Here is a 12,180-nt window from a genome sequence, read left to right on the forward strand (position 1 = left end):
GGCCCGGTCCCGGTTCCCACCAGGTGCTGGGCACGGGCACGGCACGGACACGGACACGGACACGGACACGGCACGGGCGGCACCGGCTGCAGCCGGGGGAGCTGCCCCCGCCCTGACACTGCCCTGCGCGGGGCCGCGCCGCGGGCACGCGCACCCAGTCCCCGTTGCCCACGTTGCCCACGCGTGCAGGCGGCTCCCCCCCGACCCCCCCCGCGCTGACTCACGGCCTGGCCGGGGCGCGGGCTCGGCCCCTTCCTGCTGGAAACTTGGAGCGGCCGCGGCCGCGGGGCTGAGTCACGGGCGGCGGCACGGGGAGGGCGAGCGGCCGGCACCGCGGCCTCGGGGCGCAGCTGCCCCCGGCCCCCCCGCCGCGGATGCCCCGCGGCCCCCGCCGGATCCAGCTGCCGCCGCGCCCCCCGGCCGCGGATCGGGTGTCGGCATCGCGTGTCCGCGGGGCGGGGGGGCGCGGCAGCCCCCTCCCCACCAGCCGCCCCGTCTGCCCCAGCTGCCGCCGTCCGTCCCCGGGCTCGGCCCCGCTGCAGCTCCGAGCATCTCCCGCTGCAGGACGCGGCGCCAGGGTCCCCCCCCCCCGCCCCGGTCCATCCCCTCCGTGCCCGGAGGATTCCCCCCCGGCAGGGCCCAGAGCCCCCCGACCTCCAGGAGCCACGCTGGGCCCCGGGGTCCCCGCGTCCCCACCCCCGCACCCCCCGTCCCCACGCACATCCGCATCCCCGTGGGTGCCCTTTGGTCGGGCGGGGGGGTGGGAGGAGCCACCCCCTCTCCGGGATGGGAAGAGGGGCACGGCCGGCACCGGCACCGGCACCCGCGCTGCACAGCCCCCCCCCGTGGGCAGCAGCCCGGCGCCCCCCCTCCCGGCTCGGCACGAGGTCCCCCCTCCCCACGCGGCTGCCGGGATCTACCTGGGGCCGGGCCGGGCCGGGGGCCCTCCCGGGACACCCCCCCGGCGGCAGCGACGGGCTCCACGTGCTGCTCGCCCTCCTCCTTCCTCCGGTACAGCCGGGAGCCGGGGGGCTCCTCGCGCGTCCTGCCGGGGCCGGGGGGCGCGGCGGGGCGGCGGGCGGGCGCGGGGGGCGCGGCGGGGCGGCGGGCGCGCTGCAGGGACAGCGGGACGATGTCGGGCGGCAGGCGCAGGAACTGGCGCAGGTAGGCGATGCCCTCGTCCGTCAGGTACCAGTAGTAGTGCCGCCAGGCGAACGTCTCCCGCACCAGCCCGCGGGAGCGCAGCGAGCCCATGGCGCGGATCACCTGCACCGTGGGCACCCCGGGCAGCTGCGGGTGGCAGCGCCGCGGCCGCCGCTCCTTCTCGGCCACCAGCACGCCCTCGCGGAACAGCAGCTCCAGGATGGCGCGGAGCCGCTCCAGCGGCATCAGCATCCCGGCCACCATGGCTGGGCACGGCTCGGCACGGCACGGCACGGCACGGCACGGCACGGCTCAGTCCCGCACGGCTCGGCACGGCCCGGCCCGGTTCTGCACGGCTCGACCCGGTTCTGCAGGGCCCGGCGCGGTTTGGCACGGCCCGGCCCGGCTCGGCTCGGCTCGGCGCGGTTGCTCGCAGCGCGCGGCGGGGCAGACTGGCGGCGGCTCCACCTCCCGGGCTGGGCGCGGGGGGGGGGGGGGTGGGGGGGGCCGGGGCATTCGCGGCTCGGCGGCGGCCCTGACTCAGCGGCCCCTCCCCGGCCCCGCGCAGCCCCCCCCCGGGCCGGCCCCGCGGCTCCCCCGGCCCGCCCCGACGCACCGGGCCGGTTCCCCGCGCCGTGGGAACCCCCCGCGGGACGCGGCCCCGGGGGAAGGGCGGCGGGGGGGGGGGGGCACCTGCCCGGGGACGTGGCCCCCGCGCCCCCCCCTTCTCCCCCGTCGCCATGGCGAGGAGGAAGAAACAGGCGGGGGCCGCCCCCGGCCGCATCGCCGCGCACCGGGGCCGCGCACCGGGGCCGCGTCCTGCCAGCGCCACTGTTTGCTCTGCTGCTGTTTGAGCAGGGCCGGGTCCGCCGCGGGGGGAGGTTCCCGGGGCGCGGGGGGGCTCCCCCGGGTCGGGCCGGGCGAAACGGAGTCCCCGTGTCCCGTGCCGGGATCCCCCCCCGGTGTCCGCGCTGCCCGTCCCCAGGGCTGGCGGCTGGGGGGCTGCACAGGGAGGGACCCCAGAAGCACCCCCCAGGCCCGGTGATGGGCACAGCCCCTGGGGCACCCAGTGCGGGGTCTGGAAGTGGGTGCAGTGTGGAGCCCCCCCGCCACGTGCCCCATCATTTCCCCACCTGGCATCACGCACCCTGTCCCAGCGGGACACCCGGTGCCCGCACCACCCTGTGGGGAGCCCCCCCATGCTGAAGGGGTCCCGCAGCAAAGTGACCAAGGATGGGCGTCCTGCCAGCCCCCAGCGGGACAGGGACGTGAGGATAGATCCCGGCACGGCTCTGGGGCCAGGCCAGGCTGGCACGGGATGCAGCCGGAGGAACGAGGAACCCCTGGTGGTGGCACAGGGCCGGGGGCCTTGGGGACACTGTGGCGCTGGGGATGGCACCAGCAGGAGAAGTGGCACCAAGGCTGGTGCCCCGTGTCCTGCGAGCTGTGCCCTGGGGAGCAGAGCAGCGATGGGGGCTGGCAGTGGTGGGGAGCAGGGATGGGCACGGGTGGGGGGCCAGGGGTCCGTACCCAGCTGTGCTTGCCCCCACGCAGCAGTGAGCAAGGAGGCGAGCGCAGCCCTGGGCATGGGCAGCGCCTGGCACGCCATAGCAGCCGTGGCACAAATCACTGCAGGGGCTCCCGAAGCCCCTCACTCATGGGCAGCAGGGCTGGGGTGCACGGCACAGCCCCACCCGCTGCAGCTTTGGGCACCCACCAGCACCCCCGGCAGGATTGGGAGCTCCCAAGTGGGCAGCATTTGGGGAGGACCCTCACATGCAGCCACGTGGATCACCCCCAGCCACGCTCCCCCACCGCAGACCCCTCCGTCTGGCCCAGGAGTGACGGGGCCTGGAGCTGGGGCACCGCGCACCCCGCTCCACCCGGCTTCCCCCCCCGGGGCAGGGACGGCGACAGCAGCCGTCACGTCACCGCCAGCACCGCGTCACCTCCGCAGCTGCGCCAGACCCCAGGGCAGGGTCCCCACCCGGCAGCCCCCAGGCTCCCCCGGCAGGGCAGGGAGAGGCAGGGACGCGGCACCGCGGCAGCAGCCGGCCCCCTGCATGCAAATCCCCACGCAGCGCTGCTCCCTCTGCGGCGCCATGGAGGGGGCACGGAGCTGGGGACACCCCCCCCGTGGTGGTTCCCAGCCCGGGGTGCCCCCAGCCCTGCCCATGCCGGGCACAGCGGAGGGGACAGCACGGAGCTGTGGGGACAGGACGGGACAATGCGCACGGTGCCAGGAGCACAGCACCCACACTGCAGCCACCAGCAGCGGCCTCCCCGTGCGCAGCCCCCTCAGCCTCCCCACGCAGCCACCTCCTGTCCCACGCAGCCACCAGAACCAGCCCACGGCCCCCCCGAGCATCACCATGTCCCCACATTGGTGGCACAGGGACAGCTCGGGGATGTGCTCTCATCCCTTGGCCGGAGCATCCCCCCAGTCCCCCCAGCCCCCCCGGCCCCCTGCCCAGTGACTGCAGCACGCCGGGAAGTGCCGAGTCAGCGCCCGCCGCAGCGACCCGCTGCGCTGTGACAGCACAGCCAGCTCCGGCTGCTCCCTCCTGCCGGGGACACTGGGCACGGTGCCGGACCCCTCCCCACCTCCCCCCAACCCACGGCTGGGGGTCTGGGCAGGCTGCAGCCCCACGGCGCTGTGGGGCAGGCAGGTGGGCAGCGGGGGCCACAGCCAGCAGCACTTGGCCCCCAGCCCGGTGCCGGTGCCCCTGGGGGCTGGCGTTGCCGCAGGGCTCCCGTGCCGAGGCAGGAACAAAGGCGCCGCTGTTCGCAGGGCGCTGCGGCCGAGCCAAGCGGCCCGGGAGCCCCGGGGGGATTAATGAGGACGGGGCCGGCGGGGGTCCTGCGGCCATGCCCGTTCTCACCATAAATCTCCCCGCTGGCAGCAAAGGGGGGAAGGGACGGGGGGGGAACAGAGCCCAACCTCTCCCTGACCCTGGCCGGGGTCCGAGCCAGCGCAGCCCCAGCCCCAGCGCCACGGCTCGTTAGCGTAATTGGCCGTGCAGTGGCCGCATGCCCGCTGCGGCGGCTTAGAGGGGACAGGAGCACGCGGTGCAGCAGCCCCGTGACGAGCATCCGCGGGGCCCGTTACTCACGCCCCAGCGCACCGGCTCTGCGGCATGGCACGGCACGGCACAGCCCCCCCCCAGCCCCTGCCCCCTCGGCAGCTCCCCAAGCCCCTCTCCCGTGCCGCAGGCAGTGCGCCCATGCAGCCGAGCAAGCGCTGGTGCAGCAGCGGCCCCGAGCCCCCCACCCACAGGCTCAGGCCCCCTGCAAGTGGGGGGCTGTCCCCTGACAGTGACCGTGCCCCCCCGGGGGACAACCCTGCCCCAGGCTGGCCACAGGGCAGTGGGAGTGCTGGGGACTGCAGAAGCACACAGATGGGGCAGGTGCCCAGCACCCCACACATCCCCTGCCCCACTGCAGAGCATCCAGGGTGGGCGCTGAGCACCCTGCGTGCCCCCAGCCCCACTGCGTGCTCAGCTCCCTACAGCCCAGCCCCACTGCAGAGCACCCAGGGCAGGTGCTGAGCACCACGGACGCCCCCACACCACTGCAGAGCACCCGGGGTGGGCACCGAGCCCCACGCCTGCCCCCAGCCCTACTGCAGAGCACCCAGAGCCGGTGCCCAGCACCCCACACGCCCCCAGCCCCACCGTGGAGCACCCAGGGTGGGCACCGAGCACTTTGCCTGCCCCCAGCCCCACTGTGTGACGAGCTCCCCACACACCCCAGCCCCACTGCAGAGCATCCAGGACGGGTGCCGAGCCCCCCACACACCCCCAGCCCCACTGCGGAGCCTCCAGGGTGGGTTCTAAGACACCCCCCCACGTCCCCATCCCCACTGCAGAGCATCCAGGGCGGGCGCTGAGCCCCCCCCTCAAGCCCCAAGCCCCCAGCCCCACTGCGGAGCATCCCGGGTGGGTGCCGAGCCCCCTGGCAAGGTGACCCCGCGGGTACCTTTGAGCGAGATGATCTCGTGGTGGATGGAGCGGGACGTGTCCATGTCCATGTCCATGGCCCGGCTCGGCTCGGCCCGGCGCTGCGCCCCGCGCCCCCCCCCCTGCATTTATGGGGCGGCCGCGGCCAATCAGGGCCGGTCCGCCCCGTCCGGGGCACCGGGAACGGGCAGCTCCTGCGGCAGCCCCGCCCCCGGCACGGCTCGGATCGGCTCGGATCAGCACAGATCGGATCGATCAGCACGGATCGGATCGGATCGGATCGATCAGCACAGATCGGATCGATCAGCACAGATCGGCACGGCTCGGATCGGCACCTGCTGCGCCACAGCCCCCCCATCCCCATCCACCGCAGCGCAGCCCCCCCGCCCCGCCCCATTAACGCCTCGCCCCCCCCCTCCCATCCCGGCGCAGCCCCCCCTGCGCAGCCCCCTCCCCGCGGGGCCCCCCCCCCGGCACCGGGTCTGGGCTGCAGCACAGGGGCTGCAGCCCCCCCACACACTGCCAGGGCCACCGACACGGGTGGGGGGGGGAAGGGGGGGGCACCTACGCAGCCCCTGCCACGGGCAGAGCCGAGCTGCAGCCCCCATGGAGCTCCCCCCAGCCCCAAATTGCTGTGGCTGGTGCTGCCCGTGCCTGGGGAGGGGGGCAGAAGATGCCTCCCAGGTGCCCCCCCGCTGCCCCCCCCGGTGCTCCCGGCTGGGCAGTGATAACGGCAGCACCCAGCAGCCGCCAGCACCCGGGCACGTGCCCATGGGGAGGGACGGCGCCATGCGGCACCCGTGGCACCCACGGCATCGACACCCACGGCACCGCCACCGCCGCGTCCCCAGGGCTCGTGGTGGGCACCCTGCGACCCGCGGGGGGCTGCCGGTGCCAGGCCTGCTGCCCTGGGGCTGTTTGTGCTCTGTTGGGGACGGCTCAGGGCTGGGGGGTGTCAGCAGCAGGAGGAATGCACCGCACGCCCCCCCTGCGGCACGGCCAGGCCTCCCCAGGCAGCGCGGCCGCGGCGCACGGCCAACGGCAGCTCCGTCCTGCCGCCGGCGTGCTCCAGCTTTTATCCTTACACGGCCGCCTGCGCCGGTCTGCTGCGCTTCGCCGGGGGGGGCACGAGCCCAGAGGCAGCCCCACGGGCGCGGGATGCAGGCAGCTGCCCCCAGACCCCCGCCAGTGGCCGCGGTGCCCACGCTGGGACGCCGAGCACGGCGACGCCGAGCCCCCCGGCCATAGGGTTGGGGCTGGGGCTGGTGGGGGGGCCGTGCCCGTGGCCCCTCGCTGCGGTGCCCGCGGGGATGCAGCCGGAGCTGCCTCTGCCCGGGGCTGGCGTGTGCCAGTGTCAGCAGCCCGGGCGGCGCTGGCAGGTACAGGCGGTGCCGGCGGGCGCGGGGCCAAACCGTCTGCTCCTCGCTCGCGGTGTCAACGCTTTTTGCAGAGCCCCGAGGCTCGGCTGACGCTTCCCGGCTTTGCCAGCAGCTCTGGGACAGCGGCGCGTGCGGTGACCCCGCTGGCTGCGGGGAAGTGACCCTGCCCAGCGCCAGGGGAGGGGTCAGCACCCAGACCCCCCCCACCAGCACCAACAGCGGGACCAGCCACCAGGGCACCCCGGGGTCCCTGAGCTGAGCAGTGTCAGGGGGACCCCAGGGCTGGGACGAGCCCTAAACCACCAGCCCCAGGCACACGGAGTCACACACAGGCAGGGACCCCTCCGTGCCCCCCCGAAAGGACACCCGATGCGTCCGCCAGGATGTTGGCCGGGGTCCCACCGCGGTGCTGCCGCACGCACAGGGGAAAGAAGCCCCTGGGGCGCGGGGACAGACGGACAATGCAGGGACGGGTCCCCGGCGAGGGCGGCAGCGCAGCCGGGGCTTGGCCGTGCGTGGCCCCCCCCGGCTCCCCGGCCCCCCGCGGGGATCCCCCCGGCCCCCCAGCCTCGGTGACGTGCTGGGGTCAGGCAGCGCCGGCCGCGCTCGCGCCCCTTGTAAGGGCATGGCTGCTCCGAGCCCGCCACCGCCGCACCGCCACCGCGCTGGGGGGCCCACGGCGGCCCCGAGCCCACGCCCCACACCCTGCGCCCCCATCCCCACCCCACGGCCACCCCCAGACCCCACGCAGCCCACGGCCGGGGTGGGCAGGGGGGTCTGGGTGCCTCTAGGGTGCCGACACTGACCCCCCGCGCACTCCCCACGTGCCCCACGCAGCCCCCCCCGCACCCCCCACGCGTGCCCACCCCTCCCACGCGGCCGTGGGACACCGCACCGTGCCCACCAAGTGGGCTCCACACGGGGGCACAGCCCCCCTTCCCCTCTGCCCCCCCTTCCCGAGCTCTGCCCCGGCTCCCAGCCCCACGGCGACCCCCGCCTGGCGCGCCCCGACCCCCCCCTCCCCACGCGGAACACGCGTGGGGCCCGGCGCTACCTTTGTAGCGCTCCCGCACGTCCTCGTAGGCCTGGATGAAGTCCTGCTCCTCGGGGTTGGGGGGCAGGCTGCCCAGCTCGTACGTGGCCATGGCCGGGCCGGGGGCGGCGGGGGGGGCGCGGCGGGGGGGGGGCGCAGCCGCGTGGGAGCCGTGGGAGCCGCGGGAGCCCCGCGCGGCCCGGCCCGGCCCGGCCTTAAGGGAAGCGGACACGGGGGGGGGGGGGGGGGGGGGCGGGGGGCGGTGGAGCGGCGGCGGGGGGCGGGGCGCGGGGCGGGGGCAGGGGGCGGGAGGGGCGGGGGGCGAGGGGGGGTGAGGGGGGGACAGGGGATGGGACGGGGCAGGGTGGGGATGGGGACAGCGCAGGTGAGAGGGGCGGGGTGGGGGGACACGGGGTGGGACGGGGGGGACAGGACGGGGGGACACGGGACTGGGGGGGGACACGGGACGGGACGGGGGGGACACGGGACGGGATGGGGGGACACGGGACCAGGGATGGTGTGGGGCTGGGGGTGCAGGTGACAAGGGACAGGGCACGGGGACAGGATGGGGCTGGGGGCGCAGGGGGCAGCGCAGGTGAGAGGGGTGGGATGGGGGACACGGGAGGGACACGGGGACAAGGGACAGGGTGGGGGGGACATGGGACAGGGGATGGTGGGGGGCTGGGGGTGGAGGTGACAAGGGACAGGACCTGGGGACACGATGGGGCTGGGGGGACAGCACAGGTGACAAGGGACAGGACGGGGGGATGAGGGACAGGACAGGGGGACAGGATGGGGGGACAAGGGGTGGTGTGGGGCTGGGGGTGCAGGTGACAAGGGACAGGATGGGGCTGGGGGCGGGGGTGACGAGGGGTGCACAGGACCCAGGGTGCAGGTGACAAAGGGTGGGACAGAGGACACGGGTGGGAAGGGACAGGGTGGGCACAGGTGGGAAGGGATGGGGGGGTCTGGGGGTGTAGGTGACAAGGGACAGGGCATGGGGACAGGATGGGGCTGGGGGGTCAGGGGACAAGGGACAGGAGGGGGCTGGGGATGCTGGTGACAGGGGGTGACAGGGCCCAGGGGGTGCCCAGCACCGGGCACCCACAGGGAGCACGGAGCCACCGGCGGGTGCAGGATCGGGCCCTGGCCGGCACCGGGACGCCCCCCCTGTGAACGGCACCGGCCCTGAAGGCAGAGGAGACCAAGGCGGGGGGGCAGCAATGGGGGCACCGAGAGCAGGGGGGGCTTGGGGCTGCTGGGGGGCACTGGGCACCACTGGGGAGCACTGGGAACTAATGGGGGACACTGGGCACTGATGGGGGGGCTGATGGGGGGCAATGGAAACTAATGGGGGGGCTGATGGGGGGCACTGGGATCTAATGGGGGGGCTGATGGGGGGCAATGGGAACTAATGGGGGGCACAGGGTATTGGGGGGGCTGACAGGGGGCACTGGGCACTGACGGGGGGCACTGAGCACTAATGGGGGGGGCCCAGGCACTAACAGGGTCCCCACGGAGCACATGGGGGTGCCTCCCCGTGGAGGGAGGAGCAGGGCTGGGGGGGGGGGGGGGCACCGCTGCCCTCGCACGGCGTGCTCATGGCCCTCCCCCGGGCGCTGCTTGTGCCCACCCACCCCACTCGTGCCCACGCACCCCCCCCGGCCCCCGCCAGCCCCACGCACGCCCGGTGCCGGATGGCCCAGCCCGGCCCCCCCGCGGCCGCCCCACCCCGTGACTCAGCACCGCAGCGTCACCACCGCTGCCACTGCGTCCCCAGCACCCCACAGCACCCCACAGCACCCCACGGCACCCCACAGCCCCCCATGGCACCCCACGGCCCCCCATGGCACCCCACGGCCCCCCCACACCCAGACCCTGGGGTCCTGCTCTGCCCCCCCCAGCAGGACCCTCGGACCCCCAACACTGACCCCCGGCAGAGCCCCACAGCCCCAAAATGGGGGGCACCTGGGGGACCAGGACATCAGGACCCCCCCCCCCGAGGATTGTTCCCCCCCCCCACCGGGACCCTGCCAGCAGCGGGGACCCCAGCGCGGTGCCGGGCTCAGCCCCGAGGCCGTGGGGCCAAGGCCGGGGGGGGGGGGGGGGCAGCGGGGGGGCGGCTGCTAAATCGGGGAGGAGGACGGGCGGCGGAAACAATGCGGGCCCATAGCTGCCAGGGCGCGGGGCCCCCGCCGGGGGGTGCGGGGGGGCACGAACCCCCCCCGGCCGCGTGTGCGCCCCCCCCAGACACAGGGACACGGCGCCCACCAGGGGCAGCCCCCCCGGCACAAGGAGGGGGGGGGCTCGGGGCTCGTTTCCCCGCGGCCGTGGGGGCGCGGAGCTGCGGTGCCAGCAGCGAGGGCACGGGGACAGCCCCCCCCCGGGGGGGGCACCACGGAGCGAGGTCCCCGGGGTGTCCCCTGCGTGTCCCCCGGGTGTCCCCGGGGTGTCCCCAGCAGCCGCGGGGCCGGGACACGGAGGCGCCGCCTGGGTCCGCGCCCCCCCCCACTGCTGAGGGTCTCGGTGCCCGGCCCCCCCCCCGGCCCCCCCCCGCAGCCCGGCCCCGGGGGCCCTCTGACGGTGGCCGGGGACACTGCAGGGCCCGGGGACTGCGCCCCGAGGGCGCCCCGAGGCGAGGCCGGGACGCGGCCGCCAGAGGGGACTCGGTGTCCCCAGGGGACGGGGACAGCACGGCCCGGACACACGCGCCCCCCCCCGGGTGTCCCCAGCGCTGTCCCCAGTGGTGTCCCCAGTGGTGTCCCAGCACACGCAGCCCCAGAGCAGTGGCAGCCGCGTCCTGCCCGGGGACACCACGGACACGGTGTGCACTGCCAGGGGCATGGCACGGCCACCACGATGCTGGGACATGGCACGGGGGACATGGCACGGACACCGAGACAGCACGGCACAGGGGGCACAGTGTGGTCACTGTGACACAGCACAGGGGGCAAGGCACAACTGCCACAACACGGCATGGACACCACGACAGCACGGCACTGGTGGCACAGCATGGTCACAACAACAGCATGGCACAGGGGGCACGGCGTGGTCACTGTGACACAGCACAGGGGGCACGGCACAACCGCCACAACACAACATGGCACAGCCACCGTGACAGCATGGCACAGCGGGCACAGCATGTCCACGGTGACACTGTGATGTGGCACAGGGGGCATGGCACAGCCACTGTGACAGCACGGCACGGGGGGCACGGTGTGGTCACTGTGACATGGCACAGGGGGCATGGCACTGCCACCACAACATGACATGGTCACCGTGGCACAGCACAGGGGGCACAGCACAGTCACCGTGACAGGCATGGCCACAGCAACAGCACGGGACAGCCACCATGACACTGCAACATGGCACAGGGGGCATGGGACAGCCACCACAGCACCCTGCCGTGGCACAGGGGATGTGGCACAGCCCTGACAGGGTGCAGGGGTCCCGGTGCCCGCGGTACGGCACGGTGCAGCACAGCGCGTCCCCAAGCCACGGCATCGCCCCCTGCTCCCCGGCCCAGCACTGCCGGTCACGGCGGCACCACGCCGAGTCACCGAACGTCAGGGACTGGAGGGGACCCTGGAGCCGGTGCCATCCCCCTGCAGGAACCCCTGGAGCAGGTCACACAGGAACGCGTCCGGGCGGGGTTTGGATGCCCCCCACAGCCCCCCCGGGCAGCCTGTTCCGTGCTCTGTCACCCTCACCATAAAAAAGTTCCATCTCACATTAAAGCAGAACCCCACGCGTTCCAGTCTGCACCCGCTGCCCCTTTGGTGTCACCGAGAAGAGCCTGGCTCCGTCCTCCTGACGCTGCCCCTTGCCATATTTATAAACGTTCATGGGGTCACCCCTCGGTCTCCTCTTCCCCACCCTACAGAGCCCCAGCTCCCCCAGCCTCCCCTCTCAGGGGGATGCCCCGCTCCCCAAACCATCCTCGGGGCTCTGCTGGGACCTCGCGCGGCATCGTCCCCAGGCACCCCATGGCATCACCCCACGGCACCACCGCACGCTGCGGCACAGCCCGGCCTCCTGGCCCCAACCACAGGCCCTTGCCCCGTGCTGGGCACAACCACCACGCGCGTGTGCAACGGCGCAGCCTGGCACGGCCACAGCCACCAGCGGGCAGCCGGGTGCACCGGACAGCGCGACCGGACCCCGCCACGACAGCACCGGGTCCCCAACGGGGCTGAGCCCTGCCTGGAGCCCCACCAGCACCACCCCGAAACGGCGCCGCCCGTGCCGCCGGCCCTACCTGCGATCCTGATCACCGCCCGCTCGGCGGGGTCCAGCACCGTCCCGTTGCCCGCGGTCGCCTTGGTGCGTTTGGTGCGCTGGTGCTTGGCCAGGTTCCAGGGCAGAGTGTCCCCGGGGCTCGGGGAGCTGCTGCTGCCGCTCGAGCTCTCCTCCGCCATCTCGGCCGGCTGCCGGCACCCCGCCGGCCTCAGCTCCTGCGGCAGAGGGACGGGGTCAGGGCAGGGGGATCTCCAAACGCCGCCGGCCCCTGGCACCGCCGCTCCCAGCTCCTCGGCTCCTGGGCACGCCCCAACCGCCCCGGCTCGCACCTGCCACCGGCAGCGCCCGCAAAACCCACAGCCGGCCCCGTGCCAAACAGGAGGGAGGCGCAGCTGGGAGGGGGCAGCCCCCAGGTGGGGGCACAGGG

The 12,180-nt window shown here is 75.1% G+C and overlaps 1 protein-coding gene across 14 annotated transcripts in view; it reads right to left on the bottom strand.

Moving 5' to 3' along the window:
• The window catches only part of PLEC (plectin), a 55,813-nt gene that overhangs the window by 38,797 nt on the left and 4,836 nt on the right, over positions 1-12,180 (bottom strand). For 6 of the 14 annotated variants that reach the window (XM_072034173.1, XM_072034154.1, XM_072034151.1 and 3 more), the window contains one exon: positions 11,773-11,968. In XM_072034173.1, coding sequence (XP_071890274.1) covers positions 11,773-11,968 — 196 coding nt within the window. Of the gene's footprint in view, positions 1-920; positions 1,520-5,121; positions 5,195-7,535; positions 7,659-11,772; positions 11,969-12,180 lie in introns of those variants that run through there. The other 8 variants (XM_072034167.1, XM_072034164.1, XM_072034163.1 and 5 more) reach the window with 4 other exon arrangements.

The sequence above is a fragment of the Anas platyrhynchos genome, chromosome 2 (assembly GCF_047663525.1).
Source record: "Anas platyrhynchos isolate ZD024472 breed Pekin duck chromosome 2, IASCAAS_PekinDuck_T2T, whole genome shotgun sequence".
Lineage (NCBI taxonomy): Eukaryota > Metazoa > Chordata > Aves > Anseriformes > Anatidae > Anas > Anas platyrhynchos.